A 19947-nucleotide genomic window follows, 5' to 3' on the forward strand; every position below is an offset into this window, starting at 1 on the left:
TGATATGGCCCAGAAAAGGTACAGAATTTAACCATAACTCACATTGTGAAAACTTGGCATATAATTCTCGAGTCCGAAGAATTCCAAGGACAGTACGTAAATGATCTGCATGCTCTGCTTCTAATCAAAAGTATACTCGAATATCATCGATGAACATGATTTCAAATAGATCTTGGAAAGGCTTGAACACATTATTCATCAAATTCATGAATACTGTTGGGGCGTTAGTCAATCCAAATGACATTACCTAAAATTCGTAATGACTATATCTAGTCCTGAAAGCCGTTTTCGGAATGTCTTCTTCTCTAACTCTCACTTGGTGATATCTTGATCTCAGATCTATCTTTGAAAACTACTTAGTACCCTACAATTGATCAAACAAATCATAGATTCTCAGCGGATACTTGTTCTTTATTGTCACCTTGTTCAACTGCCTGTAGTCAATGCACATTCGCAAAGAGCCATCTTTCTTTCTTACAAACAAGACATGTGCTCCCCATGGCGATGAACTGGGCCTAATAAATCCCTTCTCGAGCAAATCCTTCAGTTGTGCCTTTAGCTTTTTCAATTCTGCAAGAGCCATTCTGTAAAGAGGAATAGATATGGGTTTGGTGCCTGACAGCACATCAATGGTAAAATCAATCTCCTGTTCCAGTAGAAGACCTGGAAGCTCATCTGGAAACATATTCGAAAACTCATTTACTACTGGAACAGATTGAAAGGTTGGCGGTTCTGCTTCGGTGTCATGAAACCTGACTAAATGATAAATATAGCCCTTTGGAATCATCTTCCTCGCTTTGAGATAGGAAATAAACTTACCTCTTGGGGATGCTGTGTTACCTTTCCATTCAAGCATTGGTTCTCCAGGAAATTGGAATCAAACTATTTTTGTTCTACAATCCACATTAGTATAATAGGAAGCCAGCCAATCCATGCCCATAATAACATCGAAGTCTAACATTTTCAGCTCGATCAAATCGGCTATAGTATGACGATCACACCCCACAACCACACAGTTCCTATACACTCATCTAACTGTTACCAGGTCACTAACAGAAGTAGATACCTCAAATGCTTTGATTGGCTCGGGTTTCACCCCAATATGATTAGCAATATAAGGAGTAATATACGATAAGGCAGAGCCCGGATCAATCAATGCATAAACATCATGAGAGGATACTGATAATATACCTATAACAACATCAGGGGAAGACTCAAGATCTTATCGCCCGGCTAATGCATAAATGCGGGGCTGAGGGCCACTCGAACTGGATGGTCCCCCTCTGCCCCTACCACGACCTGGTGGTGCCTGTGAGCCTTGCCCCATAGGGCGCATAGATGAAGAAGAGTCGGCTACTGATCCCGTGGGCTGGGTCCCACCTCTACCACTCATCGATGGACAATCACGCATCATATGCCCAGTCTGACCACAGGCATAACAAGCATCTGAGCCTCTGCGACACTGACCCGCATCTAATCTATCGTACTGGCTGCATCGCGGTACAGGTAGTATCCTTTGACTAAAATCGCCTGAAAACTGGGAACCTGAAACTCTCGAGCTCTGACCCGGTCTAGAATAAATAGGGCAGTCAAATCTCCTTCCAACAAATCACTGAGGTGCATTATCCGCGGATTGGCCTGAATACCTGGAATACTGTTGCCTCTGACCCCCTCTATACTCACTATTAGCACCTGCAGATCTAGCTCTCTTACTATGCCCTTTGTTAGAATCATGCTCCCCCATGTGCGGCTATTGGTGCTCTTCCAAATTCTGAGCATGATCTTGAATACGAGAAATATCCATCCCTTCCTGGAGTGAAGCTGTCAAGTAGTATTTAATCAAGTGTGGCCCCAAGAAACTCACAAACCGATGCACACGGTCTCCCATATCGGCTACCATGGCCTGAGCATACCTATCTAATGAATTGAAATACCGAGCACTCATATTTCCTTGCCTTAGATTCAAAAACCTATTAGCTCGGGCCCGTCGGACCTCGGGTGGCAAATAATGGCAGATGAAGGCATCTACGAACTCCTGCCATAACGGGGGAGATACATTTCCCCTCTCAAAGATATCCAATTATTTTACCAAAGAAAGGCCACATCCTGTGGTCTATAGGAAGCCAACTCCACTGACTCAGTATCAGAAGTATGTATTATCCTCAACGTTCTCAGCATATCATATACAAAGCCCCGTGGGTCTTCATCAAGCTTTGACCCAAAAGCAATCTGGAGGGTTCAAGCTTATAAAATCACTGGCCTTGCCGCTAACTGCTCTGTCACTAGGACCCACACTCTGCCGCTGAGCCTGAGTGGAAACTAACTGGGTCAGTAATTGAATAGCCTCTGTCATCTGTTGGCCGGAGGCACCTGGTGGAGGAACTGGAGGCATTAGAGATGGAGCTGAGGCTCCTTCATGCTCTTCTAGAATAGGTGGAGTGTAAGAGGTCCGAGATGGAGCCTCATTATGGGACTCACCCTCCTTTATATTTACCGGCGGCTCCCGTTCAATCCGCCTTCTTGCCGCTGTCTTGCCCTTCTGGGCAGCTATTGCTTTTCTCTTCATAGGCATCACTGAAATCATAACGCCCAATTAGACAAAATAGAAATCTTATATGACTCTATCGCACGATCTATGAACAAGAAAAACAGTCATTATTCCTAAATGCCCCCAACCTCTTGTTTAAAAGTGTGGTGTGCTTCACACTCAAAAAAGCTAAATACCTATTAGTTTAATGCTTTATATTTATATTTATTGCATCTTTTGTCACGACCCAACTAGACGACCATGACCGGTACTCGTAGGTAGCCTACCGAGAGTCACTTGTCATGCTTCTCCCAATCTATCTCGGTGCACCATATCTCTATTTCTCAATTAACACAACCAGAATATATGTAATTCTCAAAATAAAACTCATTATGCAACAATCTTCGACCCCACCTCAAAACATATATATGAACAAGCCCACGAGGCTACAAAATGATATATAAAATATATACTAATAAGGTCACGAAACATCTACTATCCACATATGTCTACGAGCCTGCTACTGGAATGCTGAAAATCATAAGGACGGGACAGGACCCTACCATGCCCCAAATATGCACACAAAAGAATATACCAATAAACTGTAACTCCAGAGTAGTGGAGTGCTCATGTATATCTGCTGATAAAGCTCCTAGGGATCTGAAAAGTCTCCCTGTCTACCTGTGGGCATGAACGCAACATCCACAAAAGAAAAGACGTCAGTTCGAATAATGTACTGAGTATGAAAGGCATGAGTACTAACATAATAAAGAAATAAAAAAACGTGAGATAAAGAGATAACCTGTAACTGACTGCCTCTTAAGGCGAAACCATGCATGCTAACTTTTACTTTTTAAACAACATAATAAAATGTATATATATATATATATATATATATATATATATATATATATATATATATATATATATATAAACTGCCCGATCATATACGTATGGTGTAATCATCATTTCCCAGCTTCCGAGGCAACCATCTCATGCCGCCCACTAGTGGTGGCTGCCTGTGTCACATAGGCACGGGGTTATTATCATTATCCATAAGCCGTCCACTACGCCCACTGTAGTGGTGTCTGCCCGGCCAACTAGGCCCAGTGCAATCATACACATACATATACATAAAGCATGCATGAGAGCCTAAATAAAAGCTACAACTCTATCTGAGTGACGAAAGGTCGGTGACCTCCGATTTACATTATAGAACAATCATCATCACTACGTCTCACCTCGAAAGAACAAGCAACATAAGATGAGATCATAACAATGAGTGAAATAAAGAAAAATCATAGAATAAGCTCAACCATCTCATAATAGCTTTGCAACCATAAGCTTTGGAATCTCTAGCATTAAAATCATCATGATCATGTTCAACATAGAAAACATATCATCTGTGGTATCATAAGAAGCTTTTAAGAATCATGAACTTCTAACTTTTGGGCATAAGGAAGTTATGGAAAATATGGGTAGAATCATAACATATGAATCATGACTTTGAAAGAAAGAGACTAGCCTTAACATACCTTCACGTCTCCTTAATGACTAAACGTTCTCCTCTCAAGCTCGTGACTCTACATTCAAGAGAATTCGTACTAAGGTTAGGTCATTGAAAGCATGATTAAGTTTAAACTAAAGCAACTAAGAGCTAACAAAATTCGGACAACATTTCCTTTGTTCCATTGACTTTCTCCACATAATAAACTACTTCCAAACATCAATAGCAATATCCATAATATCATAACAAGAGGTTTCTTTCAAGTTAAGCATTGTTCAATCCTCAAAACTCCTTTTTAAGGTCATTTATAACCATAGCTACGACACAACACCATATTCACTTACATACAATACTTCCGCAACATCATTAGTACCACCCACAACAATATTATACTCATAGCATACTAAGAATCGTGACTCAAGTTAATTTAATACTCAAAAATATCATTAAATCCAAATTTGAGCTTCATCTCCTACTTTCTTCTCTCATATAAGTTATTAAACAATCAAACACCCTCAATAACATGAAATGGATGTAAGACTCACTTTTTTATTGCATAAGAATGAAATTTGAATTGATGTATTTCACTTGAATGAAACCCCAACTTCAATACCAAAGGAAATCTTGAGCATCGTAAACCCTAGTGATTCTCCCCACACTTGGTTTTCTTGATTCTTGCTATTTAATCTTTGATTTCTCTTGGGTTTGTGTTAATATGGTAGGGGGAATGTTATAGAGATTTCAAGACTTGGGGAAAATATGGAAATTGAAAAAATAAGACAAGGGTCATCTATATATAAAAAGGAAAAAAAATGACCCGACCCGATTATACGACCACTTATACGGTCCGTATAATTTTGTACGGTCCGTATAAATGGTCGTATAATCCCACCATGGGATAAAAACTCTCTGGAATGGTTATACAGACCATTATATGTATCGTATAAGTTATACGGACCGTATAAGTGGTCGTACAACCCATTGTTTTCCGAACTTGCTCTCGTTGATTCATTTGACTTCCAATCCTTGTGGAACCTTCTTGGCACTTATACAACACTTAATTAACCATCTAAGGAGCCGTATAGCTCCTCCTCAATAAATTTCTAAATAAACATTAGCTCAATTAATGCGAAACCTTCCCAACACAACTTACATTTCACTTCCTTCGCCGAATTTAGTTTCCCCAATTCTTGTGACTTCAAAATCTTGTAGTACGCACTTTGAAGCTGTCAAATACTCTCCCTAACTATGTAAGGACTTCATGTTCCATATTAACCTTGCGTTAGTCTATTTACAGCGCAACAACCCCGAATTCTCGAGATGTAACATGTTTAGTCAATAATATTATGTGTCGTTTAAGTTAGTATTTTTTGTTCATTGCCTTCATACTTGTAATCTTCTTATGTTGTATTTAGTTAATAAGATTATGTTGGTTTTATGATGAAGTTTAAGTTGGTATCTTAGTTCATTGCTTTTACACTTATTTTCTCTTTATATTATGTCCAATTAGTAAGATTGTGTGGTTTTATGATAAAGTTTAAAGTTAGTGTTTAGCTCATTAATTTTATGCTCAGATTATGCTTACATTATATTTAGTCAAGATGATGGTGTGTGTTTAAGATAAAATTGAGGTTAATATGTTGGTTTAATACCTTTCCTTCTTGTTTTTGTCCTTGCTATGCTTATTTCATGAGATTATTTGTGGTCAGGACAAAGTTCAACCTGGGGTGCTTGTTATGATTGTCTTTTTTTTTTTTTTTTTAATTTTATCTATATTATGCTAGCTTATTGAGATTATGTGGGGACTTATAATATAGTTCAAGTTGATGGGCTTGTTGTGACTCAAAATTTTCCCTTTCGAACCTTCATTTAACTAGTTTTGTTTTAATATGATTGGGTGTTCTTTTTGTGTGTGGTTTGGAATGTAGCCTAAGCTAAGTCACTTGTTTTGACTTTGCATTTTCCATTTAGACCTTCTGATTATGTCTTGCTAGTTTATTTGTGACCAAAAGGTCTTTAAGTGTAACGACCCAAACCGATGAGTCGTGATGAGTGTCTGACCTCTAGCAACCAAACACCCCTAAACACGTATCTGAAACATACTGAACATCAAGGGCCCATAAATGGCATGAACTGATCTCATAAAAGGGAAACATCATGACTTTATACAATCTTTATATACACATACATACTGAAGAACAGTGTAGGCCAGCTAGGCCGCTACATATACTGTACACAAAAGAATGGAAGTTAACAAGGCTACATCATCTGACTAATACATACACTGTTTACATACCTCTACTGGAATGAAAGTTGTAGAAAGGACGGGACAGGGCCCTATCATACCCATATGCATGTACATCCAAAAAGTGTAGCATACCAAAATAAACAGCAACTCCGGATCAATGGAGCGCACTGATCACTGCTGGATAGAAGTCCTACTAAGCTGGACCACCTGTCGGTCTATCTGAACCTGCGGGCATGAACGCAACCCCCCGAGCAACGGGGAGTCAGTACAGATAATGTACTGAGTATGTAAGGCATAATAACTATATATATATATATATATATATATATATATATATATATATATATATATATATATATATATATATATATATATATATATATATATATATATATATATATATATATATATACAAGAATCATGAATAAGGTCTGAACTCATAAGCCGAAATAACTATCTGCATGTACTTGTATGAACTAGTATCTGCCTGTATCTGCATAAATATGTGTAACTGACAATGCCGCTATCGGCGCATAATATGCATGCTCAAGCCTATCAATGAAGTTCATACATCTATATATGTGTGCATATATAACTCCTGATATATGTGCGTATATAACGCCTGTCTCTTTTCTCATATCATATCGGCTTCTCTGCGGCCATCATCATATACGTTGCTGCGGTACTTGCAGCCTGATACTCATATCATCATCATAGGGGCAATGCATATATAACGCCTGTATCTCTTTTCATACTTTACATATATCTAATATTCGCGTATATAACGCCTGTATCTCTTTTCATACTTTACATATATCTAATATTCGCGTATATAACGCCTGTATCTCTTTTCATACTTTACATATATCTAATATTCGCGTATATAACGCCTTCTGGTCACGAGTCAATGTACGTAAATATATAATGAATGTAATGCATGAATAAATTGTATGCATAGAACTGGCTACGTAAGAATAGACCCATGAACAGAAGGATCACTCATAAACGGGGTACATGAACATCAAACACTGAAGTACTCCTAATGCTTCTAGGAATAGAGTAATATGGAAGCTCGCTTACTCGCTTGTTGGATCATACCATAGGATCATGCCAAAGGAAAGAAAGGATAGCCTTAACATACCTTGACGTATATCAAATTGCCCAACTTCTACCCTTGAACTCGCAAGTCTAAAATTAAAATAACATAGGCCTCAATTAGACTGTTTACCTCGCTTACTAACCATCCTCAAAAACATATAAATCTTAACGACTCATAGACAATAATTTCCTTTGTAAGCTTACAACTCTTCAACTTCCCATTCAATCCAACATTAACCACAAAAACAATAACAACACTTATAAATAAATATATACTCAAATTTATCCCCATCATCTCTTCAAATAGCCTCAAGTCATTACATTACCCTTCATCAACTTACCATTTCCACAAATACCCTCTCTTTACTTAGAATCACTAAAACCCTTAATAATAAACTCAAATACAAGGGTAGAAATCATTTACATACCTTGAGGGGTCTAAGATTCCAAGATACACTTCAAATCCAACTTCCTAAGCTTCACAACCTTGAAGAAACCCTAGAAACAATCTTCTTCTTCACAAGCACGGGTTCACGGGGCTCGGATTTTATGAAATCTTTACTAATATGATAAGAAATGTTGGAAGTGAAATATTAGGGTTTTTCTCTGACTTGGAATGGAGGAAAAATAAGAAATAAGTCGAGGCTCCTATATTTATACTTGGAATTAGAAAGGCTACAACAGTCTAATTCGATGAGCGAGTCGACAGCCCATCGACATGTCGACGGTCCGTCAACATGTCGACGGACCGTTGATTTGCTCTGTCGACCTGCGCCTAAAGATGCAAAGCTGCGGAACCCTGTCGACACCGCACATCGATGGTCTGTCGACCATGTCGACGACCCATCGACGATAACTGGTGTCTACAGATTTTCTCTGATTCAGTTCAGATCACGTCGATTTGATTCGCTCAACTTCTAATCCTGTAAATTGATAGGAATACCTGCTTGCACACGGGTTAAGACAATTTCTATCCTCAAAAATCCAGCTCGGGTCTCTATTCCAAGGGCATACCCGACTAGGAAACATAAGTTCTACTATTACGAAAACAAGGGGTATAATATTAAGCTTGGCTTAGTACTATAGTTTGAGTTGGGGGCTTTCTTTAACATGGATTTTCCTCTGGACTTTCTGTTCTATCATGATTGTCTAAACATCTTTAAGTGCTCTATGTGAGGGCCTGGGATGTAGTTTATACTAATGTGTTGCTTGGTGTAAGTCTTGTGTTTTGATCAGAGTCAAATAGGTTTGCTAACGTCATAAGTGGTCTAGTCCCGTGTGTCCCAGGTGATAAGTTTTGTTCATAGGGGTTAGTTTGAAGTCACAAGCTCTTTGAATGACTGAATTGCCTTATGTCTTGTTATTGTTCATTTCGAGGTTGTCTTGGTTTGGAGGTTAATTAAGGAAGGGGTCAAGAGGTCTGTTTGAAGTAAGTTGTCTGATCTGGTCATTGTTTGTCCTATGTGTCTTATGTCATTATGTGTTAGTTAGGAGTTGAAGTCTTGAACCTAGGTTGATCATGGTTTGTCCTGCCTAATCATATGCTTGTCTTTGAAAATTGAGGTCTTGTTATGTTGATCCTAATCTGATTATTGCTTGTCTTATGTGGTTATGTGTCATAAGAAAGTAAAGTCTTGTTATACCTAATCTGATTATTGCTTGTCTTATATGGTTATGTGTCATGGGAAAGTAAAGTCTTGTTATGTTGAACCTATTCTGATTATTGCTTGTCCTATGTGGTTATGTGTCAGTTGGGAAGTTGAAGGCTTGTTATGTTGAACTTTAGTCTGGTTATTGTTGTCTTACCTGATCATGTACTTGTTTGAAAGGTTGAAAGTCTAATAGGAATTGGACCGAGTCTGTTCATCACTTTGTCTTTCTTAAAGATGTTGTTTGTTTGGGAGTTAAGCTTTTTCTTGTGCTAGACCCAGCCTGATCATGTCTGTCCTATCAAATGGTGTTTTGATTCTAAAAAGTGAAAAGCGTATTGTGTACTCTTTTTGGAATTCTACTTATTTCATTTGGTAACTTTGTTTGGCCTGACTCCTGTTGTCTCACCTAAGTCATACCTGTTTGGTTGAAAACTGGGCATTTTGAGTCACATTAATGAATATTGAAATAAAGGTCTTAAAAGGTGATCCTGGAGAGCGGAAGGGTCTTAACTTGGCCAAAGTATTTCACTTGGTTCTGCCTTTGTCTGATTGTCTTGTTTGTGGTAAGTGTGGGAATTTGTTAAACTACCTATGAGTAGAACATGTGGGGTGTGTGGTTGTGATGTGTTTGAGTCTAAAAGGTTTTCTAATGTTGCTAAGAATCGGCCCCTTCCTGCTTCGAATTATAAATTCCACTGTTCGCCCAAATGACAAGCCCAGAAGGTTCACCGTGGTAAGTCAACCGTGAGACCACCAAAATAAGATCCATCCGAACATAAAAACCCGTGATATCCAAGACTTTAGAACATCGGATCCAGAGTACTCAAGCTTCAATATGCGATCTTATGTGCTATTTTCGCTTTAAATACCCATATGTGATATTCTACCTTTATATTTGGTGTGCGGAGACTAACTTTCTTTACCGTTGAGTTATTCTTATCTTATAAAAAGGGACCAATTCGTGTGGTATTGAATCCAAGGCCCTGTTAGCATCCCTCTCCGACAAAGGAAAGGACAAAATGACAGGTACCCCCAAAGAAACAAGAAATGAGCTCAGTTTCCATTACGAGGACGCCCAAGACCCGAAAGTGGCAGCATCCCAGGAGGATGTAATTGCAACATTGTTAGCTACCGTCACTACTCTCTAGGAAAAGGTAGCCAAAAAGGAGGCAACCGAGGCAGAAAAGAATGCTTCCGCCGAAGGAAGAAGGCCCCCTCCTGCCTTTCCCTTGTTAAGCTCTACAGTGCCCGGTCATTTTCCCGTTTGCCCGCCAGGAACCATGCCCCCTCCACTGAACATCGCCAACCCGAACCAAGCTGACCCCTCTTATTGTACACCACTGTCGGTTAAAAGGGCTCAAGTCCCGGGGACCACCCACTCAATCCCCTCGTACCAAGTCTCTCAACCGGCATTCTTCAATTAGATAAACCAACCACATGCACCGACCCCGCTTGCTGGGCAAACCACCACTGTCCTATTTAACCATATCACTCCCCAAGTATCCTTCTTCACTTCCAGCATCCCAAATGAATCCTTCCCAGGACACAAGGGGTTGGATCATTACGAGGAGACAGAGAGGATTTGGAGGGCTGAACAAGACAGGCGAGACAAAGGTATGGAGAGGAAGATAGAGGAGTTATTGGTAAAGTCCAATAGGTCCACAAAGAAGGCCACAGGCTTGGGAAAACATGGCAGAATCCTTCATGGAAAGTTTTCCATTCAATATCGAGATCGTACCAGACCGTTACTACCTTTAGAAGTTCAACCAAAAGTCAACGAAAAACTATAGAGAATTTGCCAGTAGGTGGAGGGCCGAAGCGACCGTTTGTAGCCACCAATGAGTGAGGGAGAACTCGTTTCCGTATTCATCAGGTCACACGAACCGAATTTCTATGATAGGATGTTGTCCATGGCCGGGAGACCGTTCTCCAAATTAGTAAAAATGGGAGAAGCAATAGAAGATGGCCTCAAATCTGAAAAAATCATCATTATCTTCAATAAAGCTTCTAGGAAGGCCGCTACGGGAATCTTCCGCAAAAAGAAAGAGACGTGGCAAGTATATCGCACATTTCAAACCAAAATCCAAAAGGATCGTCACCTTCCCAATAGTATCCACCCCTTTTGAATTACTCTACCCCTTCGTACAGCTCAGCACCCTTGTGTTATTACACACAACCAGCCTTTACCACCGATGTACCAGCGTAGACTACTTCGCTCAGTGTCTGTGCATCCGTCCCTGCTTACCAACCACCACCACAACAAACGTACCAGCCACCACCTCTGCAAAACTATCGTACCCCACAAAATAACCCCCCCCCCCGACAAGCCTATGAACCACAGAACTACCAAAATCAGCCACCTCCCCGAACATACAATACGCCACGCCTAATTTTTGAGAAAAGACCTGTAAGGGAATTCACGATGCTTCTAGAACCAAGGGCTAGACTACTGACTGCAGGGTTAATTCAAAAAGCCCCGCCAAAGTCGGCACAGCCCGAAAGCAGGTTCTACAGAATCGATCAGACTTGCGCCTACCATTCAGGAGGAAACGGGCACAGCCCGAAGGATTGCATAAACCTGAAGCACAAAATCTAGGATTTGATCGACAAAAGGGAAATAACCTTGGAAGCAGCCGCTCCCAACATAAACATGAATCCATTGCCGAATCACGGAAATGGCGGGGTCCGCATGATAGAAAGGGATAAAGACTGGGAAGTTTGCGGAACATTTTCTCCCAAAATCACTAAGCCTCTTGAACGGACGGTTGCTTTCCTCACCCTCCGGAATAGCCCAAATTCAAGGTCTTGTGTTATATCCTGTATTTTCTACATTCGGATATTTCAAGATAGTCGTGGTAAGTTAAGGGCAAGACTATTTTCAGGAATTCTTTTAATACACAAGTTGTTTATTAGTATGGAAATATTGAGAAAGGCTAGGGGTAAAAAGGGAAATCCACAAGGTGGTTCATGGTAATATTGAGGAAGGCTAGGGGTAAAAAGGGAAATTCACAAAAGTTCAAGAAGGTTCAAGACCAAGCCATATGGCTGTGTGGCTTATGTGTGGGTCCCACCCATGGCTTGGCCAATTAACTCAAGCCATGAGTGGGGGCATGTGGCCACCCTTGTATGGGCTATGCATATATATATATATATATATGTGTGTGTGTGTGTGTGTGTGTGTGTGTGTGTGAGGGCTTACATAGCAAGGCATGATTCATCATTCCAAGTCAAGAAACTTCAAGAGAGAGAAGCTCTAAAAAATCTTTCCATGGAAATTGATCAAGAAAAATAATTTTCTTCTAGCATTCCAACCAATTGGAAAGCCCTTGTTAACATGGAGGAGTTATTGGAGCAATCAAATCATTCATTTGTGCAATATAAAACCCTAGCCAAGTAAGAAGACAAGTGGAAAAAGGTAAGGTTTAATCTTCTCTATCATGTGTTATGGATGATTTGTGAGTGTTGTAGCATGTAGAAATGGATGAAATTCGTGAAATGTGCATGTGGAGGTTGTGGCCGAATTGGGCCATGTTGGTAGGATGTGATGAATTGGTTTTATTTAGTATTTTGATTGTTGTTGTTGTGGATTCCATGATAAAAATGAAGGTTTGATGGCTTGAAAATAAGTTGTAATCGTTGTGGAATTGTTGAAGAAGTTAATGTGACACTAGCATGGTTTCTTGTATTTGTGAAGATAATGTTGTCAACATGTGGTTGTAGATATAATTCATGAATTTGGAAGTGAGAGATGTGTTGATTTTATTGAGTTTGGAACATTGTAAGTTGGGTTGTTGTGATTGAATTGAATATAAGTGGAATGTCGTCGAATTATGTAAAAGGAGTTGCTAACGTTAGAATGCATTTTGGATTGATCGTTGAAGTTGTTAATATAGTTGTTGGTATTGTTGTTGATGATTTGGCCGAGTTGAATTCTCGGGGTTGGTTGAATTTACAGGGGAAATGCTACCGAAATTGCGGTAGATTATAAATGAATTTATTAGAAAAACTAAGACAAGTGTGCGACGATGAGTCTAATGATTGTGTAAACCTTCTTGAATGTAGACTAGCGAGCTTGGACAAATAAGCGTAGCTAATAGGACGTGGAACAAGTATGTAAGGCTTACCCTTTCTTTCTTTCTTTTGGCATGTCCTAGAGCCAAATAAGGTATGATATGCACCTTGGGGTTACTCTATTCTTGATTCCGAGCTTGTTTATGATTCTTATTCACTTGTTGATATGTTTTTAAAAGAGTTCTATAAGAATTAATGTTCCTAACTTTCGTAGACGGTCTCGGATTGCTTTAAACCGTTCGTAGAGGTTTCTGTAGCAAAATGTCCATAACTTTCTTGTACTAACTCGGATTGCCTCGAAACGTGCTTATGATCCTTCAAGTGTCGTTTGTGTACATATCCGTCGAGTCTTAAAAATTGATTTATGTGCATATAGTTTCTCACTACTCTGCTCGTGCATGCCTCAATATATCCTTCACTGAGTCCCGGGCCAGAACACTTTCTCGTGCCTACTCCACTGCATTGTTCACCGAGTCCCTCACTAGAGGGTCGGGACACGTTATATATATATATATATATATATATATATATATATATATATATATGTATATGGTGATATGATGATATGGGGGTGGCGGCCAGGATGACATATGATGATTCTATTCACCGAGTCCCTCACTAGAGGGTCGGGACACGTCACGTGCATACATGATATATGATGTTGACATACATGATTTTCATTTCAAAAGGCAAGTGCATGGATGTTTTTAAAAGTCATACTGGTTTCTGGTAAATTTCTATTTCAGTTATGATCCTCTTTACTGTATTTCATGCCTTACATGCTCAGTACATATTCCGTACTGACCCCCTTTCTTCAGGGAATGCGTTTCATGCCACGCAGGTGCACCCAGATGAGTAGAAGACATTGCTAGAAAATGTTCCAGCGGAATTGGCGAGCTCCATTTCCTTCCGGAGTGTTGCCGAGTCTGAGTATATATGTTATGATTCCTGATTGATGTTAGAGACTTTGCAGACAGAGTCACGTATGTGGGTCGTCAGTCTTGTAAGCGGCTCGGCAAGCCGGTGTACCATTCTGTGTTATGTTATGAATTCCATATGATTACAGGTTTTGCTTGACTTGAGAACGACGAAAAAGAATGTTTCTGAAAGCCTTTACTATGTGTGTCATTCTTATTTGATTTAAGAGTCCAAAGGGATTATGTGTGTACTAAGAGTCAGAGGGTTCGCTCGGCCCTAAATAAGGGTCGGGTGCCCATCACGCCCTATCGAGAGTAGGGTGTGACATTTTGATCCCCAGTCCGGGAGTTCCCAAGGCTATACTCATGTTCATGATTTTGGGCCCAGCACCTGTGGTAGCCCAGGTAGCACAACAGATTGCGCCTGACCTTAAAAAGCCAATCACCGTGTAGTCACCAACTACCCAAGGCATGACTCATTCAGGAAGATGCTATACTCTTGAAGAACTGACCCAGAGCGCCACAAGGAAGGAGAATACTCAGAAAAGGGCGATAACCGAAGAAGAGGCCGATGATTTCTGGCGGTGCATGCAGCCTAAGGATTATTCCATTATTGAGCACCTAAAGAAAATGCCGGCGCAAATCTCGGTGCTATCATTACTGGTTAGCTCCCCGTCGCATAAGCATGCCCCCATGAGGGTACTGAATGATGCGCACGTACCAATGCGTACGAGTAGTGAGGATTTAGTCGGGCTAGTAGCCCATGTCATTGTGGAACACAAGATCTACTTCTCTAGGGAAGAACTGCACATTCTCCATATCACCTTGGAATGCCGCGACAAGGTCGTAGGAAGGGTACTTGTGGATAACAGATCAGGCCTCGACATTTGCCCCAAAACCACCTTGACACAGCTTGGCTACAACATAGGAAAGATTCGTTAGAGCGGGACAAATGTCGGGGGATTCGATAGATCCTTAAGTGATTCTTTAAGAGAGGTCAATCTATATATCTAGCTCGGACCTGCCTCCTTCACAACAGAGTTTCAGGTCGTAGCAATCACTGTTAATTACAACATGCTCTTGGGAAGACCCTGAATCCACTCTGCCGATGCGGTACCATCAAATCTGCACCAGGCCATAAAATTTGAATGGCAAGGGCAGAAAATTGTAGTAGTAGCTGAGAGGGATATTCAGAAGCATCCTTACAACACTGTGCCTGCGAATGAAGGGAGTCCTCATTTATCCGACTTTTATATAGTGGAATACGTGGGGGCCACACATGCTGAAGAAGAGGTCGGCAGACCTATGCTGGCAGTCTACAAAATGATCGCCTCTACCAAGTTGAGAAGTGGCTTTGAAATGGGAAATGGTCTAGGAAGAACCCTCGAGGGGATAATAGAGCCTGTGCCAATCCCGAAGGAGAACCACCACTTTGGTCAGGAGAGAGACCAGAACAAAAAGTCTGCCTCATCCGATTTTGGGCCTTAACCAGTCATTCCCCAGAAAGATGCCGATGCTGAATGAAGAGGAAGCTGCTAAAAGTCTCGAGTCACTGTTCCAAGAAGAGGGATGCTACACGGTTGTTGAATAAAGTCAGGAGACACCCAACATATGCAGTCTGAGGCTAGAAGAGAGCCTAAACAATTGGACATCCACCCCCTCTTGGCTCCTTGGTAGAGAGATGGTTTTTTCCTTAAGAACCCATTTTGCTAAAAGTAGCGACATCGGCCGAGGCCCGAATGATCGCATTTTGCCTAAATTACTTCGCGATGTTTAAAAACAGAAGTGGCTCGATGTCGTTTTGGACTAGGACCGTAGTTGTAATAAATTACCTTTTTAATTAATGAAAGCCACGATCCACGCGAATCACTACTTTTTACTGGCTAATAATAACTATTTTTCTTACTAACTAGGTAATAACAACCGATAATAAGCCTAATTTTACTTCGCCTCACTGTTTCAGTAATAATCATAATAAAACGACCAAAAATGTCATGACATGTCATGAAACGAATGAGGAAAGCAACCAACAAGAGTACGAGGAGTACGATAAATCGACAATGATGCTAGAAGGGTTGGTAGAGGAGTTGGAAGAATTGGAAGAGAAGAGGAAGACAAATATGGATGAAACTGAAGTGATCAAACTAGGTGACAAAGAGGATGTCAAGGAGACACGAATCAACGCTCACTCAGGAGCCCCGCAAATCTTATACCTTTGTTAAAGGAATATGTGGATGTCTTCGCTTGGTCATATGCAGATATGCAAGGGTTAAACACTGAAATAGTGGCCCGCTTATTACTCATCAAGAAGGGTTTTGCCCCGATCAAACAAAAGACGCGAACATTCAAACCAGACATGAGTATCAGGATAAAGGATGAAGTAGAAAAACAGATCGAGTCAGGGATAGTGGAAGTAACATTATCCCACTTGGGTAGCCAACGTAGTGCCAGTGCCCAAGAAGGATATACTACCGAGATCTCAATCAAGCCAGTCTGAAGGATAATTTCCCTCTACCGAATATCCACATCCTGATAATTAACTGCTCCAAGCACGAGCTGCAGTTGTTTGTGGACTATTTCAGACTGTTTCGTCGAGTACCACCAAATACTCATGATTGAAGAAGATGCTGAGAAGACAACCTTTATCACCCCTCCGGGAGTCTACCATTACAGGATAATGCCATTCGGTCTCAAAAATGTTGGCACCACATACATGAGAGCCATGACTACCCTATTGCATGATATGATACATCGAGAGATTGAAGTCTATATGGACGATGTCATCATAAAGTCAAAAGAAAGCTTGGAACACATCATACACTTGCGCAAGTTCTTCGACAGGCTTCGCAAATTCAATCTGAGGCTGACCCCTGCTAAGTGCGCATTCGGAGTGCCTACAGAAAAGTTGTTAGGATTCATAGTCAGCCATAGGGGAATTGAACTGGATCCTACAAAAATCAAAGAGATTCAAGAATTGCCACTACCCAAAACCAAAAAGGAGGTCATGAGTTTCTTGGGAAGGTTGAACTACATTGGGAGGTTCATAGCCCAGTCCACTGTGATAATGGAGCCAATCCTTAAAATGCTCAATAAAGACACTCCCACGAACTAGACGCAGGAATGCCAAAGGGCATTCGATAAATTAAAAGATATCTCTCCAAGCCCCCCATCCTAGTACCAGCTAGGCAAGAGAGTCCTCTTTTACTATACCTGTCCGTATCAGAGAATGCTTTCGGTTGTATGCTGGCCCAGCATAACGAAGAAGGTAAACAGAAACACGCCATTTACTATTTCAGCAAGAAGTTTACATCCTGCGATGCACGATACACGTTCGTAGAGAAGACCTATTGCACTCTAACTTGGATCGTTCAAAAGCTAAGGCACTACCTATCAGTGTTCAGCACCCACCTTATATAAAGAATGGATCCATTAAGATACATTTTCAGGCAACCGATGCCCGTGGGAAATTTTACCAATTGGCAGATGTTGCTAAGTGAATTCAATATCATATACGTAGCCCAAAAATCAATCAAAGGAAAAGCCCTGGTTGACTTACTAGCAGAAAGCCCTGTCGATAATGTGTTTGAGCCTCTACAACCTTTCATCCCAGATGAGGAAGTGCTGGCTATAGAGGGAGAGTTGACGGAACCATGCACAGGTTGGAGACTATTCTTTGATGGGGCAGTCAATTACAAAGGGTCAGCCGTCGGGGCGGTATTGATATCAGAGATAGGACATCACTATCTGATGGCCGCGAAGCTCAACTTCTGGTGTACTAACAACATGGCAGATTACGAAGCATGTGTCCTCGACCTCAGGATGGCATTGGACATGAACATACCGTAGTTGTTGGTAATCGGGGAATTTGATTTGCTTATAAATCAGGTAAAAGGAAGTTGGGCGACCAAAACGGATATGATACTCCCATATGTGAATCTGGTGCGAAGACTATGTGGGAGATTCAATAACGTTGATTTCAAAAATACCCCGAGAGCCCAAAATGAGTTTGCTGATGCATTGGCAACGATAGCCTCCATGATCTAGCACCCCAAAAGTGCTCACATCGACTCTCTGGAGATCATTTTAAGAGAAGAACAGGCTCACTGCGCCCACGTTGAGGCCAAGCCGGATGGCCAACCATGGTACGCTGACATCAAGACATACTTAGAGAAGGGAGAATACCCCCTAGAGAGTTGAGCAAATACGAGAAAGACCATCAGAAGGCTGGCCAATGGTTTCTTCCTGAACAAAGAATTATTGTACAAAAGGACATCCAACCTCTGCTTACTCAGGTGTGTAGAAGTCGAAGAGGCTAAAAAACTACTGGGAGAGGTACACGCAGGGGCATACGGTCCTCACATGAACGGATTTGCCCTTGCAAAGAAAATCGTAAGGACAGGATACTACTGGATGACCATGGAGCATGATTCGTGTAAATTCGTACAGAAATGCCATTAATGCCAGATACAAGGGGATTTAATCAAGGTTCCTCCCACCGAGTTACATGCGATGATATCGCCATGGCCCTTCGTGGCATGGGCGATGGACATCATAGGACCCATTGAGCCCTCGGCCTCTAATGGACATCGTTTCATTTTAGTCGTCATCGACTACTTTACTAAATGGGTGGAAACCACCTCAAACAAGTCAGTGACCAAGAAGTTCATGGATGATTTTGTCAAAAATAATATGATATGTCGCTTTGGTGTACCGAAATCAATCATTACAGACAATGGTGCCAATTTAAACAGTCATTTGATGAAGGAAATTCGCGTACAATTCAAGATAACCCACAGAAACTCTACCGCCTACCAGCCACAGATTAATGGAGCCATAAAGGCCGCCAACAAAAACATCAAGAAAATCATGAGGAAGATGATCGACAACTACAGGAATTGGCACAAACAACTGCCTTATGCCTTGTTGGGGTACCGGACGATGACCCACACTTCCACAAAGACAACTCTATATCTCCTTGTCTACGGTACAGAAGTGGTCATACCTATAGAAATTGAAATCCCCTCGCTCCGGATCATCAAAGAGGTGAAGCTGCAAGATGCAGAATGGGCTAGAAATCGTGATGAACAAGTGGCCATGATAGAGGAAAAGAGAATGGTGGCAGTGTGCCACAGACAGCTATACAGACAAAGAATGTCTCGAGCCTTCAACAAACGGGTCAGAACCTGACTTTTCTAGATCGGACTACTCACACTCAAGCGAGTCTTCCCTTACCAAGAGGAATATAAAGGGAAATTTGTGCCGAATTGGCAAGGACCATACATGGACAGGAAATGACTCTCAGGAGAAGTCGTAGTCCTAGCCGAGATGGACGGACAAGAGTGGCCCAAGGCCATCAATGCAAACGCGCTTAACAAATACTGCATTTAGGATGCCATTTTCTTGTAATATCATTTTTATTTCCTTGTAATCGTAGCTCCGGCTTGTAATCGTACTAAAATAGGAAAACAACAAATCATCTATGTAATAAAATACTTAATGACTTGACTTCCCCACAGTGGGAGACGTGGGCAATCCATATCGGACCCGGTCGCTTTATTAGTAAAAGCAAAGCTCAATTACTTTGTCCTGAACTATGTTTGACCTGAATTCCTGCTGCGATAGGATATGTAGGCGCTTTCAAGCTCAGTCGTCACAAAAGAAAAACTCATAAACCATTAGGAAAACCCAGAGATAATAAAGAAGGATAAAAGCGATGAGATCAAACTATGAGGACTGACACAAGGATTGGCCAGTGTCGACGCCACACTGGGGCAGAATTTTTTGAGGATATCAAAAATTCTTATCAGGAACAATCAACAGGGAGATAGAACAATAAGACCCTACACTGGGGTAGAATTTTTTAGGGAACCTCAAAAATTACCGGATGATGAGAAGTAGCAGGGGCCGCTCAAAGCAAACCCAAAACT

At 41.0% G+C, this 19947-nt stretch overlaps 1 protein-coding gene across 1 annotated transcript; it reads left to right on the forward strand.

Annotated features, from left to right (window-relative positions):
• The first annotated feature begins 18562 nt into the window (after positions 1–18562).
• On the forward strand, positions 18563–19207 carry LOC132610673 (uncharacterized). The gene has a single exon (XM_060325010.1). The coding sequence runs from the start codon at positions 18563–18565 to the stop codon at positions 19205–19207; it is 645 nt and encodes a 214-aa protein (XP_060180993.1).
• Positions 19208–19947: the final 740 nt, after the last annotated feature.

Source organism: Lycium barbarum, chromosome 1, assembly GCF_019175385.1.
Source record: "Lycium barbarum isolate Lr01 chromosome 1, ASM1917538v2, whole genome shotgun sequence".
In the NCBI taxonomy this organism is placed as follows: Eukaryota; Viridiplantae; Streptophyta; class Magnoliopsida; order Solanales; family Solanaceae; genus Lycium; species Lycium barbarum.